At 40.7% G+C, this 17,316-nt stretch overlaps 1 protein-coding gene across 2 annotated transcripts in view; it reads left to right on the forward strand.

The window, feature by feature from the left end:
* The window catches only part of sgo1 (shugoshin 1), a 43,403-nt gene that overhangs the window by 17,331 nt on the left and 8,756 nt on the right, over positions 1–17,316 (forward strand). For both annotated transcript variants that reach the window (XM_041183472.1, XM_041183471.1), the window contains exons 4-5: positions 3,541–3,653; positions 11,238–11,374. In XM_041183472.1, coding sequence (XP_041039406.1) covers positions 3,541–3,653; positions 11,238–11,374 — 250 coding nt within the window. The remainder of the gene's footprint in view (positions 1–3,540; positions 3,654–11,237; positions 11,375–17,316) is intronic.

Raw genomic sequence — 17,316 nt, forward strand, 5'->3', positions numbered from 1 at the left:
TGTGCTACTCCTATTTGAAGGGGAGTTTTTACAAAAGTAGTAGACTAGACTGCTGCCTTGCTTGTTTCCTTATAATGCTTTGTTTTTTAATATTTGAAAGAAATCTTAGAAATGACCGTTAAGTAGGCAACATTTACATTCATTGATTGTATGAGGCATGTAAGTTTTTCAATGTATCTGATTACTATACACGTGAGGATCTTTGAGAAAGTTAACCCTTAGTAAATATAGCATTTATATGTAGAGCAAAATTAGTTAACATTTTTGGGCATTCATAGATATTCTATTATCTTTCTCCCTTCCTTCTCTTACTTCTCCAAACAAGGCATGGGGCAATTGATCTTTTCCTGGGCACCTGCCACTTTTGAGCTGCTTACTTTGGGAATGCACACAACAGCAGCAGTTTTTTTTCTCTTTAGCCTCTGGAGTTGGTTTCCTGCAAATGGACTGTTGAGACTGCCAGCTCAATGTGTGAACTCATTTCGTCACTTAACTGTGTAAGAAACAGTAATGCACTGCATTATTGTGGTTAATCTTTCACTTTTGGGCATAGTCACCCCCAGCTGTATTAGCTTTGTCTGTGATCAAATTCATCTGCTGTATGTTGCTATAATTGTGGATGTATATAAAAAGCAGTTGATTGAATGAAGTTCAAAAACTTTTGCTTTTGAAATTCCCAAGTTACATGTCATTAATGTTAATAAAACATTATCTTGACTTGGATTAGAATCTCATGAAAACACAAGTTTTTGGTACTGAAATAAAACTTGTCAGCCAAAGAAAACTTAGAGTTTGATTTGTCTGAATGAGATTTTTGCAGTTGTTAACAAAGAGACAATCTGTTCTTGGGAAATTATGTGAATCGCTGGTTGCTTACTTATAATTTGCAGAGAAGACTATAAAAGCTTGTTGAAGTATACTTTTTATGGTCGGGGAAGGAAGATCACGATCATGTTTTGACATCATTAGGAGCTGGAAATTTGAAAAAGCTGTTCACTCTGTTGTCAACCTGGGCTTGATTCTAGAGAATGTGACCAAGTATGCTTTCAGATTATGAAAGCAGCCATAAATTAGATTATAGAGTCAAAGAAACTTCGAGCCTGCTCCGCCATTCATTATGATCTTGGCTGATCATCCAACTCAATAGCCTACTCCAGCTTTCTTCCCATACCCTTTGATCCCTTTCGCCCCAAGAGCTATATCTAACTCCTTCTTGAAAACATACAATGTTTTGGTCTCAACTACTTTCTGTGGTAACGAATTCCACAGGTTCACCACTCTCTGGGTGAAGAAATTTCTCTTCATCTCAGTCCTAAATAGTCCACCCCATATCCTCAGACTGTGACCCCTGGTTCTGGACTCCCCCACCATCAGGAACATCCTTCCTGCATCTACGCTGTCTAGTCCTGTTAGAATGTTATAGGTTTCTATGAGATACCCGCTCATTCTTCTGAACTCCAGCGAGTATAATCCTAATCGACTCAATCTCTCCTCATCTGCCAGTCCTGCCATCCCAGGAATCAGTTGGGTAAACCTTTGCTGTACTCTTTGTAGCAAGTACATCCTTCCTCAGATAAGGAGACTTAAACTGCACACACTATTCCAGGTGCGGCCTCACCAATGCCCTGTACATTTGCAGCAAGACATCCCTGTTCCTGTACTCAAATCCTCTGGCTATGAAGGCCAACATACCATTTGCCTTCTTTACTACTTGCTGCACCTGCATGCTTACCTTCAGCGACTGATATACAAGGACACCCAGGTCTCGTTGCACATTCCCCTCTCAGATCAGAATTATCTGATATATTGAATCTTAATTCCAGACCAAAGTGTCCATTTTAAAAGAATTAACCTCTAAATTAATTCAATTTCTGGAGACTGCTAACCTCCTTTAACCCTGTGCAAGATCTGTAAGAAAATTACAGTATTTCTTTGTAAAAGTGCGATGAAAGAAATGCATTGAATGGAATATTTTAGTAAATTGTGCAGAATATTACTTTTTTTATATCTGAATGGAAATCTACAGATCTCGCAATCCATTGTTAAAGTAGTTTGTTCATGTTTATAATTCTGAGCCTGAGTATAATTGAAAATTTTGAGTTTATAAAAGTTGCAAATCTCCCTTCCTCCTTCACACATACAATGTTCTGACAATAGTATTTGCCACGTTTGGTCATGAAATGTTGATTTTATTTGCATAACAAAATTGAAAATCCTGAAAATATTCTGCTCAGGTGCCATCTATGTGGAGAGCAGGCAAGTTAACAGTTTGGGTGCAGGCCTTTTGTAAAAGCTGGTCTACACCCAAATATTCACTTTTCTGATATTACCTGATCTGCTGAGTTTCCTGTATTTTCATGTTTTGTTTTGTTTAATTTTCAATATCCACAGCTTTTTGCATTTTGTTCAAGATTTTCATTGTGTTGGAATCTTGGAAGTGTTTTCTTTTAAACTTGAAAAACTGATTAGCATTTCGGATTCATTGACTTAAAGCTGTTATGGTCATTCTGTTGTGGTCATAAGAAACTTATTGCTAAGCAGGTATTTTGAATTTGTCAGATTCATCTGATTTGATAGTTTGGTGATTCACAATTCATAATCTATTCTGATACTTATCAAATACTTAGGATGTTCTTATGTAATTTAAGTTTAGTTTCACTTGTTCTTTGTCAACTGAAAGGTGAATTAGTCAATAGATTGCTTGTAAAATTTACATTTTGACAGCACTTTAGCCACTTAGGAGATGGATACTTCAAAGTTATTGACAATAACAGAAAGCCAAAGGGATGCAGGTGGATAAGCATTTTACTGCTTGTAAGTTTTAACATTAGTTTCATTCTGCTTCATTCATTTGCCTTTTTCAGTAATAATTGCATGGATGCATGCATGATTGTAATACTTGTCTATATGTATCCAGAACCTATGATGTTAATAGTGTGATCAATTAAGAATCATCCTAAGAAGGCAACAGAATTGCCCTTATAAACCTTGGGTTTCAGAAATTTGATTTCCTGGTAAATGTGAAAGTTGTTATGTTTCTAAGATTTTTTGTAAGATTTTAGTTCAAGAAGTAGTGTTTGTCATTGGAAATAAATGCTGTGAAAAAGCATTTAATTTCTTCAGGCTGTAGTATCATATGGCAACTTCATGGTTTGATTTTACAGAAGTCTTTTAAGCTATCTTTGCAACTAATTCACAAACATTTTGAATTGGATTTCAGTTGTATGTACAGAAATGTAGTGGGCAGATGTATAAAATTGCCTTTTTCTAGTTTTGTGTGTGAGTCTTAATCTTAGAATTTAACACTAATTCTTCAGCCTTAAATAATTTAATCTAATCCTTTTTATAGGTCAGGAACAAAGCTCTAACCTGTTGCTTTTCTCTTTCTTTCATTCTTTAAAGAAACCTTTGTACTGACTCAATTATTGTACTGCAATTCTGAATGATAACATTCATAACAGCGACAGTCAACAGGAAGTTCAAGTACATTGTGAAGAATGCAAAATATATTGTACTATTTTGTCACCCTTTTTTTTGCAGAATTTGAGAATCATTTCTGATTCTATAGGGGAGGATCTAAGCAACTTTGGGGATGATTTGCCACAATGCATACCAGAACCACTATGTTCCTCGCCTGTTGAGCCCTTTATTCAGTGAGTATGTTTTGGAATTCTAGTCTTTAAAGAATTAGGATACTTCACAGTGAAGGTTTTAATGAACACATATTGTTCCATGTGTTACAGAAAAATAGGTAAGTTTAGTGTTAATGTATGGGCTAACAGGAGATGACCTTTCCAGTAGAATAATATCACCAGACTGAATCTTTCCTGCTATTTCTGTCTGCAGACACAGTATATTGTTATAGTGCATTATTGCCACTAGTGATCTTTGCTTTCCCATGTCTAGAATGAAATGTTTTGACTTCACAAAGGCTGTAAGGGCAGATATTGTTATGCACAGGCTGCGGGGTTTTTGGGTACTTCCCAATTACTTTTTCTGTCTTGTAGTTCAGGTTTCATGCTTGCTTGTGTTGGTAGAAGTCCTTCTGTCATTTGTTTTAGTTTTTTCAAGGGAGCATTACTGGCAAGGCCAGCATGTGTTGTTCATCCCTAATTGCCCACAAGATGGTGAGCCACCACCTTGAACTGTTGTTGCCTATCTGGTGCAGGTACCCCATAAGTGCTGTTAGGAAGGGAATTCCAGGATTTTGACCTAGCAACAGTGAAGGAGCTGCGATATAGTTCCAGGCCAGGATGGTGCGTGGCCTGGAGAGGAACTTGCAGGTGGTGATGTTCCCAAGTATCTGCTGTCCTTGTCCTGCTAGGTGATGGAGGTCATGAGTTTGGAAGGTGCTATTGAAGGGAACTTGGCAAGTTGCTGCAGTGCATCTTGCTCGTGGGTGTTTTCTTTTCAATATTGCAGAGATTTTAGTGGTTAAGTTTAAAATTGACCTGGTATGAATGTCAGAGTAACAAACATGCAAATTGATTTATTGGTTATTGTTTGATAGTTATGTATATCATATACATTCTGAGATAATGTTGTGCACATTGAAGCAATATTCCATTTGTGAATTATACTCTAGTTTTCATTAACAATGTACACCAATATATGACATTTAAAAATGAACTTGAATGCAATTAAGATAACTTATTAGAAGGCAGTTGTAACACACAACCTGATTGGCTACAATCTGATCATAGTTTTCCTATGACTCTGTTAAATAATATGGATTTGTCACAAAGGACTGGCAAGATAACACTAGCAAAATCATGGTAATGGTCGTTGCAGCTGGTGACATGGCGTGTAATGACAGTATTTAGCATCAGCTGTAAGTGAAAGCAGATTCCTGACTTGAGCTGTTTATTCCCCTCTTTGAAGCAGTGTCTGCTCGCCATTTTGATAGCATTTCCATTCAGCTTAATATGATATGATTAAAATTTAATGAAAGGGAAATACCACAGATGGTGAAATCTAAAATAAAACAAAGTTCTGGAAATACTCAGGTCTAGCAGCATCTGTGGAGAGTTGAATAAGACTTGAAGATGAGAGTTCAGTTCATTTCATACTCTTTGCATGATGTCCTGAACATGAATGTGATGAAAGTTACATGTAAAAATTAATTTTTGAATTGCAAATAATTTAGGGTTATACTGATCTTTATAAAATCTGAGATAAAGAGATCTGTTTGAAAGGTGAAGTATAATGATTCCCAGCTAATAACCACAAAATTGGTAGATACTTAATATCTCATCAGTGGAATAATATGCTTTGGTGTTCATTTGACATCAAGATTATATTAGGTAAAGTTTGGAATTGTAACATGAATGGTATAATCAAGGGGCATTGTATCACATAGCTTTATGAAAAATTGATTATTTGTAAGATTCTAAGGTCACTGGAGGGCACCAAATGATGAAACACAGTGTATGTTACAATGCTGCATTTGTAAACTTGTCATTGAAAAAATATCTTTTTGCTATTATCACAACTCATTGGGAACAGTGCGCTGCAATATCAAGCCCCACGCCCTGAGCCATGACAAATGTGAAAAAGTTTGATCAACCCACCTAATTGTTTGTTAGGTTAACAGAATACGAGCACCAGGTTTGTAAACTTAAGTAAATAACTGTTTATTGAATAAATTGTCTTTAACCAGTGGCAAAAGAATATGAACTAACTTATAACTCTATAACCTAAACTCTACTCCTTCTTAAATCCCTATACACATAAGCATACAAGACACACAAAAACATAGATTTTAAGGGTAGGATAAAACAGTTCAATAGTATCAATTCTGGAGTACAGGATTTGATGGGTTGATTTTGATCAATGTCTTCCAACCTCCTTCCTGTTTTTGTTGATGACACGAGTTGGTCTTCCAGCACTTTCAGCCTTTAGTTCACTGGTTGAGCACTTGCCTTTCAATGTCTCTAAACAGTGATTTTTCTCCTTTGTCTCTTGATAGGGGTTTTCAGGGAGAAAGCAGGTTACAGAGATATGAGGAGAAAAGGCCAGCTAGCTTGTAGAATTACTGGAACCTTACACACAGGAGGCAGAGGCTTTAGGACTTTTTCCTTTCAGGCTAGGAGCTATTCTGCTGCACTACTCTTACACAAGCCCTGGTCATCTGGTCAGGAGCCAATTAAAATGTTGTTGCCAGGTAGTTCCCCATTAGACCAGACTCCTCCTCGGCACCATCCTGTCTTTCATGGCACAGTCTGCTCCAGGACAGCAACATTGCATATATCCCTTACACTGTTCTAGTAGACATGTCTTTCAAATTGCTGCCATCGTAATTTTAATCCACAGTCCAGCAGAAATAAAAATATATGCTCTTTACAACAGTCCAACAGAAATAGAAAGATATGTTCTCTACACTATTTCCAGTTATTTAGGTTTTTGAAGAATTAAACAAAGCTCTTGTCTGTTTGATTTAATGAATTTGAATTTTGATTTTCTTTGTCACACTATTGTACACCAGCATTGTGAAAGAATCTATATGGTATCCATTGCTGTTACTGCACTGGTCATGGAGGAGTGTTTAAGGTAGTGGATGGGGTGCCAATCAAGTGAGCCACTTTGTCTAAGATTGTGTTGAGCTTCTTGAGTGTTGTTGGAGCCGCACTCATCCAGACAAGTGGAGAGTATTCCATCACATTGCTGAATTGTGGCTTGTGGGTGGTGAACAGACTTTGGGGATTCAGGAAGGGAGTTATTTGTTGCAGAACTCCCAGCCTTTGGGCTGCTCTTGTAGCCACAGTTTTTATATGCCTGGCCCAGTGATCCCCAGGATTTTGATAGTGGGGTATTCAGCAATGGTGATGACATTGAATGTCAAGTGGAGGTGGTTAGATTCTCTCTTGTTGGTGTTGGTCATTGCCTGGCACTTGTTGGTACGAATGTTATTTGCCGCTTATCAACCCAAATCTGAATGTTGTCCAGGTCTGGCTGCATATAAACATGGATTGCTTAAGTATCTGAGGAGTTATGAATGACACTGAACATTGTGTAATGATTTTTCTTTTAACTTATTCATTCACAGGATGTGGACATCACTGGCTAGGCCAGCGTTTATTGCCCATCCCTAATTGCTCTTGAGAAGGTGGTGATGAACTGGGGGGTCATTGCCTGGCACTTGTATGGCATGAATGTTACTTGGCACTTATCAGCCCAAGTCTGAAAATTGTTGAGGTCATGCTGCATAAGGGCATGGACTGCTTCAGTATCTGAGGAGTCGTGAATGGTGCTTAACGTTGTGCAAACATCCCCACTCTGATCTTATGTTGGAAGAAAGGTCATTGATGAAGCAGCATTGATGGTTGGGCCCAGGGCATTATCCTGAGGGACTCCTTAAGTGATGTCCTGGGACTGGGATAATTGACCTCTGACAACCACAACTATCCTCCTTTGTGCTTGGTAAGTCTCTAAACAGTGGAGAGTTTTCCTCCTGATTCCCATTGATTCCAGTTTTGCAAGGGCTCCTTGATGCCTTACACAGTCAAATGCTGCCTTGATGTCAAAGGCAGTCACTGTCACCTCACCCATTGAGTTCAGTTCTTTTATCCATGTTGGACCAAAAGCTATAATGAGATCAGGAGCTGGGTGGCCCTGGTAGAATCCAAAGTGAGCATCAGTGAGCAAATTATTGCTGAGTAAGTGCCTCTTGATGGCACTGTCAACGAAAACTTCCATCATTTTGCCGATGATTGAGAGTAGACTGGGGTGGTAGTTGGCCGGGTTGGATTTGCCCTGTTTTTTATGGACAGGACATACCTGGACAATTTTCCACAGTCCTGGGTGCTGTGCTGTAGCCCGTGCTATAACTGTATTGGAGCAGGTTGGCTCAGGTTGCAGCTAGTTCTGGAGCACAATACAAGTCTTCAGTAGTATTGCTGCAATGTCGTCGAGGCCCAGCGCCTTAGCAGTATCCAATTTTTTCAGCCATTTCTTGATATCACATGGAGTGGATCGAATTGGCTAAAGACTGGCATCTGCGTTGCTGGGGTCCTCCAGAGAGGCTGAGATGGGTTATCCACTGGCTGAGCATGTTTGCAAATGCTTCAGGCTTATCTTTTTCACTTATGTGCTGAGCTCTCCCATCATTGAGGATGGGTGTATTTGTGGAGCCTTCTCCTGCAGTTCGTTGATTAATTCACCATTCATGACTGGATGTGGCAGCCCTGCAGAACTTAGATCTGATCCGTTGGTTGTGGGAAAAACTCTGTCTCTTGTTTGCCATCTATGTGGTCCTGTGTTGTAGCTTCCCCAGATGAGTACCTCTTTTTTAAGAATGTCTGGTGCTACTCCTGGCATGCTCTCCACTCTTCATTGAACCAGGCTTGATGGTATGATATAATGAGGGCATGCTTGGCCTTGAGGTTAGATTATGGTTGAATACAATTTTGCTGCTGATGGCCTGCAGCACCTTGTGGATGCCCGGTTTTGAGCTCTTAGATCTGTTCTGAATATATCCCATTTAGCACGATGGATGGGATCCTCAGTTTGAAGACGGGACTTCACCGCACAGTCCGCGTGGAGACAATCACTTCTATCAATACTGTCATGGACAGATGTGAGTGCGACAGGTAGATTGGTGAGGGCAAGTTTGAGTAGGTTTATCCATCTTGGTTGGTTTCTTACCATGTGCCACAGGCCCAGTCTTGAAGATAGGTCCTTCAGTAGTGGTGCTACTGAGCCACTCTTGATCATGTGCATTGATGACTCCCACATACGTTACATTTTACGCCCTTACTACTTTCAGTGCTTTTTCCAAGGAGGAGCACTGATTCATTAGCTGAGGGAGGTCTGTATGTGGTATAATCAAGAGACCTCGTGGGATCCCAAATCCACATCGAGGCCTCACAGCGCAGCTCCCTCGTTTTCTGCAGTGGTTTGGTAAAATTGAGTGGCTTGCTAGGCCATTTCAGAGGGCAATTAAGATTCAACCATACTGCATGGGTCTGGAGTCACAGGTAGGCAAATTGGGGAAGGATGACAGATTTTCTTCTCTAAACATCATAAAATACAATTTCCGAATATCTTAACAGAGAGAAGACTCTTGTACAGGATATTAAAACTGTTAATGTGGTGGTACAATGAAGTGAGGTCCTAAGCATGCTCGCCAACAGCTTCCATTTATAAAGTGCCTTTAACATAAAAGTCCTAAGCTGCTTCATAGAAGTATAATGGAACCAAAATACTTCAGATACTGGAAATCTGGAATAAAAACTGAAAATAATGGAAACTCAGCAGGTCTGACAGCATCCGTGCAGTGAGAGTTAATTTAATGATTTTTCATCAGGTCATATGTGGTAATTATGGTTTTATGTAATGTGCAGTATACCTTTAAGAAGGATGTTAGAAAAGTAGATCACATGATCTCCTTTAACCAATAGAGGGGTAGCACAGGCTACCTCTGCAGTCAGTAGTCTGTAGTTAGAAGCAGAAGTATGGAGAATAGGGTTTGATGTAGAAGCACACGTGTTTAGTTGCTGAGCACCTTGTAAATAAACAGAATGTGTTCCACCTAAGACGTCTCTGCTGATCAACTGTATAGTACCAATTCAGCATCCCACAACAAGCGTGCAACTGGGATTCAAAAGTCCCAATATCATAGAACTGAAGATTAACAATATTTTCTAATTTTTATTGCGGAACAAAATTTGAAAGAGACACCCCAGAAGACATTGGTCAAGCTGTAGCTCATCTGGCTAAAAGGTGGCTTTTTAAGGAACATCTTAAAGGCAGAAGGATATAGGGAGGAAACTCCAGTACTTAGCGCCTAGGCATCTGAAGGCAGGGCCATCAGTGGTGGAGTGATTAAAATTGGTAATGCTCCATAGGTCAAAGTGGAGTACAGAGATCTGGAAGGGTTGTGGGAGAGGGAGATTAGGGCTGATAAGGGCAGTACCATGAAGCAACTTGAAACCAGAACGGGAATTTTTAAGATTGAGGTGTTGTTTCATGTTGAAATAGATTCTTCATTACACTCCCAACTATTTTAGATAAGGATACAAGCTCACACTCCTGCTTTCTGCATCCTTAAATGTGAACTTCTTGATGCATATAAATCCCAATGTTCTTATGCCATAAAATATCTCTGCTACAGTTCTGATCTGTTGTACATAGAGAATTCCATAGTTGTAGGAGTGGTTACAGCATATTTGGACACAATCCACACTCTTCTCCAGTCCATTTCTATTGGAAAAAGGCTTCGAACATTAGTCCCTGGGTATCAGCACATTTTTGAACCCTGTAATGAGTGGCTATTCTGCAACTGTCACTTCATTTCTTTCCAGTCATGTTGGGTGGAAGTGCCAGCACCGGTACCAATCTTGGTGACTGGAAACAGTGTCTTGTGTTTGCGGTTGTCTTGTGATTGTGGAAATATCCATAATGTGGATAAGACCCATTTGTTATTCTGGGCCTTGCTCAATAAGACCATCAGCCCAGGTAAGCAGTGTAAAGGCATCAAAACGTTCGAGGACAGGATCACAATGCTGCAAAGTTGTAGAAAATATGGTCACCTGTTTTTAGAAAAAGATGACGTTCATTGTATTTTAAGTTTGTTTCAGGATGTATTAAATTAAAATGTTTGAACTAGTTAGTAAAAGCTTGCGTTTGAGGATTACTTGTTTGTGATCACTATTATTAGATTATATTTCCTGATAATGAGCCAAAGCAAAAAATAAAGTGAAGGTACAAGACTCAAGATGTTGGTTTTTTTAAACCATGAGGAGCAAACTGGTGAAGATAAAATGAGAAATCATACTTATGATTGCATCGAGCAAAAATGCAATGTATCAAAAGATCTGTTGAGCATATCAATTAAGTGTATAATATAGAATTTAAAACTTGAGTGTGAAGAGGAATTTGACAGATTAAGAAAAAAACAAATGAAATGCATACTTGCATTGATATAGAGTCTTTCATGACCTTAACATATTTTTGAAATGTTGTCGTTGTAATGTAGGAAAATATGTTAAATAACAAAGAAACAGGCACTGAATAAGGTTGGAAAACACTAGAATTTCTAGAGAAGTTAATTTGCATGAAAGAATAATAGCAAAAGTGCTGCACATAAATTTTGTAAATGTTTTATTCCAGTGATTATTATTTCTTCTGTAATTAGCTTGCTGGATTAATTTGAAAATATTTGGCAAAATTACTTAGTTTGCTGTTCAAAGCGCAATTTCTCTTTTATAATATCTATATTTTAAAAAATGGCTTCTCAGGGATATTGTGAGGCATGTTCCCTTGGCGAACTCCAGAATTCATTCACCTGAAAATGCCGATTGCACCACAGCTGAAGAGAGCAGAGCAATATCCAATATGATGGACACAAAGCCTGCATTAAGAAAGATATTGAAAGGTAAGACCATCTGCATTAAATCTTGGTGATAAGAAAAAGTATTTTTAAACTAGCTATTTGCCCACCTCTGCCCCCAGAAAGCTGACGATTTAAAAATGTCTTCCTGCCATTCTGTCTTGATGAAAAATGTAGTCCTGTTTTGAGGGGGAAGGTTGAAAGGGGAGGCAGTAGGGAAAAAGCAATTTAAGATTACAGTAACCCCTTAACATTGTAGTTGCATTCCTGAAAAGTGCAACTTTAAATGAAGGGCATTAAGCAAATCAGATTTTCCCATTATAACCAATGTAAAAGCTGTAGTTAGGTTCTCCAGGACCTTTCTCGTCAAAAGAGCATTAAGACATTATTCTCAAGTTGAAGTACTGTATGTTCCTAAATTCCTATATTTGTAAATGAAATAAGTTTTAAAATAAATTGGGTCACACGTGCTAGGCTGGCTTGGGAAACGACGCCAAAATGGAAATCTCAAAGTCAAGTGCGCAGACCGGCCATATTATATTATATTCGCAATAAAGAGGAGTGACTTAAAGGACAGCTTAAAACAGGCATTAGCTATACTTCTCTTTTTGAAGTCCTGCTTGATCATGACTATTTTCATACATAGCAAGCCAGTTTACTCCCTATGGCATGGCATATGCAAGGCAATTTTTATTGGATCAAGGTTTTTTGACCTAATCTGGTAATTGAAAGCTGATGGAATAAGTCAGGAGGTCTTTGGTTGCGAGCTTGGTTTGGCTGTCAAGTTCACAAACCTTTTTGTTGTCAGCATGCATGGCATTGTGATTGTTGACTATGCCATATCTGATTGTTTCTCCAGCAGAGATCATCTTGGTACCCAGCTTATTTGAATTATTCACTATCCTGTTAAAGGTTGCAATTAAGATCTTCATCCATTTTCAGGCCATTGTTCAACTTCAGTGGATTAAATTTGTGTGACAAAGAGGAGGAGGACATGGTCAATAAATTACACTCTTTTCCCATAAACAGTTTGCCATGATTGTGTTTAATCATTAGGCCTGGGTTATGTTAACTTGATTTTACAGACAGTAAAAGATAGAGGTTTTTGTTCCAGCTTACAATGTGATCTCAGGGCTAGGAAATAGTCATTAACCAATATTCAGTACTGGGAAGCCAATTTCTGCAGCAAACCAAAGCAAATTCTGTAAGACTGCCTTGATTTTGGGTTTCTCCACTTTCTGCAGCACATGACTAGGTATCCTACATGTCTTAAAACTGTAGTTTCAAAAACATTTTACATTTTGTAAAAAATCAGCATAAGTTTAGAGAGACTCTTAATCTATAAATTTATAATAACTGATGAGAGGAAATATGGAGACAGAATCTGCAGAGCATAAATTGGAGCAAAAATAATAGCCTTTAACTGTGTAGGCAAAGAAAGCAACCAGTAAACCGGCCAGTTGTGGGTATCCCAGATTGTAATAACATTGCGGTTTCATTTTGAAGTAAGGTAGAAAGGTAGATAAAAACAAAAAAACTGCGGATGCTGGAAATCCAAAACAAAAACAAAAACAGAATTACCTGGAAAAACTCAGCAGGTCTGGCAGCATCGGCGGAGAAGAAAAGAGTTGACGTTTCGAGTCCTCATGACCCTTCGACAGAACTTGAGTTCGAGTCCAAGAAAGAGTTGAAATATAAGCTGGTTTAAGGTGTGTGTGTGGGGGGCGAAGAGAGAGAGAGAGGTGGAGTGGGGGTGTGGTTGTAGGGACAAACAAGCAGTGATAGAAGCAGATCATCAAAAGATGTCAACAACAATAATACAAAAGAACACATGGGTGTTAAAGTTAAAGTTGGTGATATTATCTAAACGAATGGCTAATTAAGAATGGATGGTAGGGCACTCAAGGTATAGCTCTAGTGGGGGTGGGGAGAGCATAAAAGATGTGTAAAAATAAATAAATAAATAATTTTTTTTTAATGGAAATAGGTGGGAAAAGGAAAATCTGTATAATTTATTGGGAAAAAAAAGGAAAAGGAAGGGGGAAACAGAAAGGGGGTGGGGATGGGGGAGGGAGCTCACGACCTAAAGTTGTTGAATTCAATATTCAGTCCGGATGGCTGTAAAGTGCCTAGTCGGAAGATGAGGTGTTGTTCCTCCAGTTTGCGTTGGGCTTCACTGGAACAATGCAGCAAGCCAAGGTCAGACATGTGGGCAAGAGAGCAGGGTGGAGTGTTAAAAAGGCAAGCGACAGGGAGGTTTGGGTCATTCTTGCGGACAGACCGCAGGTGTTCTGCAAAGCGGTCGCCCAGTTTACGTTTGGTCTCTCCAATGTAGAGGAGACCACATTGGGAGCAACGAATGCAGTAGACTAAGTTGGGGGAAATGCAAGTGAAATGCTGCTTCACTTGAAAGGAGTGTTTGGGTCCTTGGACGGTGAGGAGAGAGGAAGTGAAGGGGCAGGTATTGCATCTTTTGCGTGGGCATGGGGTGGTGCCATGGGGGGGGTTGAGGAGTAGGGGGTGATGGAGGAGTGGACCAGGGTGTCCCGGAGGGAGCGATCCCTACGGAATGCCGATGGGGGGGGTGAAGGGAAGATGTGTTTGGTGGTGGCATCATGCTGGAGTTGGCGGAAATGGTGGAGGATGATCCTTTGAATGCGGAGGCTGGTGGGGTGATAAGTGAGGACAAGGGGGACCCTATCATGTTTCTGGGAGGGAGGAGAAGGCGTGAGGGCGGATGCGCGGGAGATGGGCTGGACACGTTTGAGGGCCCTGTCAACGACCGTGGGTGGAAAACCTCGGTTAAGGAAGAAGGAGGACATGTCAGAGGAACTGTTTTTGAATGTAGCATCATCGGAACAGATGCAACGGAGGCGAAGGAACTGAGAGAATGGGATGGAGTCCTTACAGGAAGCGGGGTGTGAGGAGCTGTAGTCGAGATAGCTGTGGGAGTCGGTGGGTTTGTAATGGATATTGGTGGACAGTCTATCACCAGAGATTGAGACCTCGGACGGCCCGCTTCTATCTCCTACCCAAAATCCACAAACAGAACTGCCCTGGTAGACCGATCGTCTCAGCTTGCTCCTGCCCCACAGAACTCATTTCTCGTTATCTTGACTCCCTTCTCTCTCCCCTTGTCCAGTCCCTTCCCACCTACATCCGTGATTCCTCTGACACCTTACGTCACATCAACAATTTCCAGTTCCCTGGCCCCAATCGCTTCCTCTTCACCATGGACGTCCAATCCCTCTACACCTCCATCCCCCACCAGGATGGTCTGAGGGCCCTTAGCTTCTTCCTCGAACTGAGGCCCGAACAATCCCCATCCACCACTACTCTCCTCCGTCTGGCTGAACTTGTTCTCACGCTGAACAATTTCTCCTTCAACTCCTCTCACTTCCTCCAAATAAAAGGTGTGGTTATGGGTACCCGCATGGGCCCCAGCTATGCCTGTCTCTTTATGGGGTATGTGGAACATTCCTTGTTGCAGTCCTACTCCGGCCCCCTTCCACAACTCTTTCTCCGGTACATCGATGATTACTTCGGTGCCGCTTCATGCTCTCGTCGGGACTTGGAAAAATTTATTAATTTTGCTTCCAATCTCCACCCCTCCTCATTTTCACGTGGTCCATCTCTGACACTTCCCTTCCCTTCCTTGACCTCTCTGTCTCAATCTCTGGTGATAGACTGTCCATCAATATCCATTACAAACCCACCGACTCCCACAGCTATCTCGACTACAGCTCCTCACACCCCGCTTACTGTAAGGACTCCATCCCATTCTCTCAGTTCCTTCGCCTCCGTCGCATCTGTTCCGATGATGCTACATTCAAAAACAGTTCCTCTGACATGTCCTCCTTCTTCCTTAACCGAGGTGTTCCACCCACGGTCGTTGACAGGTCCCTCAACCGTGTCGGGCCCATCTCCCGTGCATCCGCCCTCACGCCTTCTCCTCCCTCCCAGAAACATGATAGGGTCCCCCTTGTCCTCACTTATCACCCCACCAGCCTCCGCATTCAAAGGATCATCCTCCGCCATTTCCGCCAACTCCAGCATGATGCCACCACCAAACACATCTTCCGTTCAAGCCCCCTATCGGCATTCCGTAGGGATCGCTCCCTCCGGGACACCCTGGTACACTCCTCCAACACCCCCTACTCCTCAACCCCCTCCTATGGCACCACCCCATGCCCACGCAAAAGATGCAATACCTGCCCCTTCACTTCCTCTCTCCTCACCCGTCCAAGGACCCAAACACTCCTTTCAAGTGAAGCAGCATTTCACTTGCATTTCCCCCAACTTAGTCTACTGCATTCGTTGCTCCCAATGTGGTCTCCTCTACATTAGAGAGACCAAACGAAAACTGGGCGACCGCTTTGCAGAACACCTGCGGTCTGTCTGCAAGAATGACCCAAACCTCCCTGTCGCTTGCCATTTTAACACTCCACCCTGCTCTCTTGCCCACATGTCTGTCCTTGGCTTGCTGCATTGTTCGAGTGAAGCCCAACACAAACTGGAGGAACAACACCTCATCTTCCGACTAGGCACTTTACAGCCATCCGGACTGAATATTGAATTCAACAACTTTAGGTCGTGAGCTCCCTCCCCCATCCCCACCCCCTTTCTGTTTCCCCCTTCCTTTTCCTTTTTTTTCCAATAAATTATACAGATTTTCCTTTTCCCACCTATTTCCATTAAAAAAAAATTATTTATTTATTTATTTTATATATTTTTTTTTACATCTTTTATGCTCTCCCCACCCCCACTAGAGCTATACCTTGAGTGCCCTACCATCCATTCTTAATTAGCACATTCGTTTAGATAATATCACCAACTTTAACACCTATGTGTTCTTTTGTATTATTGTTGTTGACATCTTTTGATGATCTGCTTCTATCACTGCTTGTTTGTCCCTACAACCACACCCCCACTCCACCTCTCTCTCTCTCTCTCTCTCTCTCCGCCCCCCACACACACACCTTAAACCAGCTTATATTTCAACTCTTTCTTGTACTCGAACTCAAGTTCTGTCGAAGGGTCATGAGGACTCGAAACGTCAACTCTTTTCTTCTCCGCCGATGCTGCCAGACCTGCTGAGTTTTTCCAGGTAATTCTGTTTTTGTTTTTGTGTTGTAGAAAGGTAGAACCAGTGGGAGCAATCTTGTGTCCTGACAGATCAATCTTGCTGCCATAGAGGGTGAAGTACCGGACTAATCAATAGTTGGATTTGGCAATGACACAAGTTTCTGGAGAAAACAGTCTAAAGCAGTTAAGATTCTAGCAGTCAATACTAAGAGTTTCCATTCTGGGACTGTATAACACTAAATGTAGTGGATTAAGTAAGGCAGCACTAAATATTTCAATTTCCGATATATAGGCAACTATTTTTTCCATTTGGAAAAAGCCAAGAAAACCTCTTTTTAGACAGGGATTTGTGCAACCCCTTACAGGACAGGGTCTATAAAAGGAAGTTAAGAATTGATTCTACTTGTGCAATGATTGTTATTTGGGATGACAGTTGCTAGACATTTTGATGCATGTTTGCATGGCGATTGCTCATAAGCATTTTGATGCTGCCGTAGTTCAAACTGGCCTGATTGTGCAAGTATTAAACCACTGTAGCAAACTATCTCATTGTATTTACAGCTGGAAGAAATGGGGAAAACAGATTACTTACCATCTATACAATATTTATTATTCTGTCTGAAATTAAATTTCCACATAAGATCTCCTGACTTGTGCTATCATAATGAGAAATACAGGATATGTCTGGAAACTATTTTTTAATATTTTGCTCATTTTATCATTGTTAAAACTTTTATTTGAATGTGTTTTTTTTCTAACAGGTTGCTTTTACGTTTGTAATTTGTAACTCCTGCTGACCAGAAAGGCATCAGGATAGCTTGCACATGTGCACTTGGTCTGCATTGCAGGCCCTGGTGCATGCACAGTTGTTCCTGATGCCTTTCCAGTCAATGGGCGGTAGG

The sequence above is a fragment of the Carcharodon carcharias genome, chromosome 3, assembly GCF_017639515.1.
Source record: "Carcharodon carcharias isolate sCarCar2 chromosome 3, sCarCar2.pri, whole genome shotgun sequence".
Taxonomy (NCBI): domain Eukaryota; kingdom Metazoa; phylum Chordata; class Chondrichthyes; order Lamniformes; family Lamnidae; genus Carcharodon; species Carcharodon carcharias.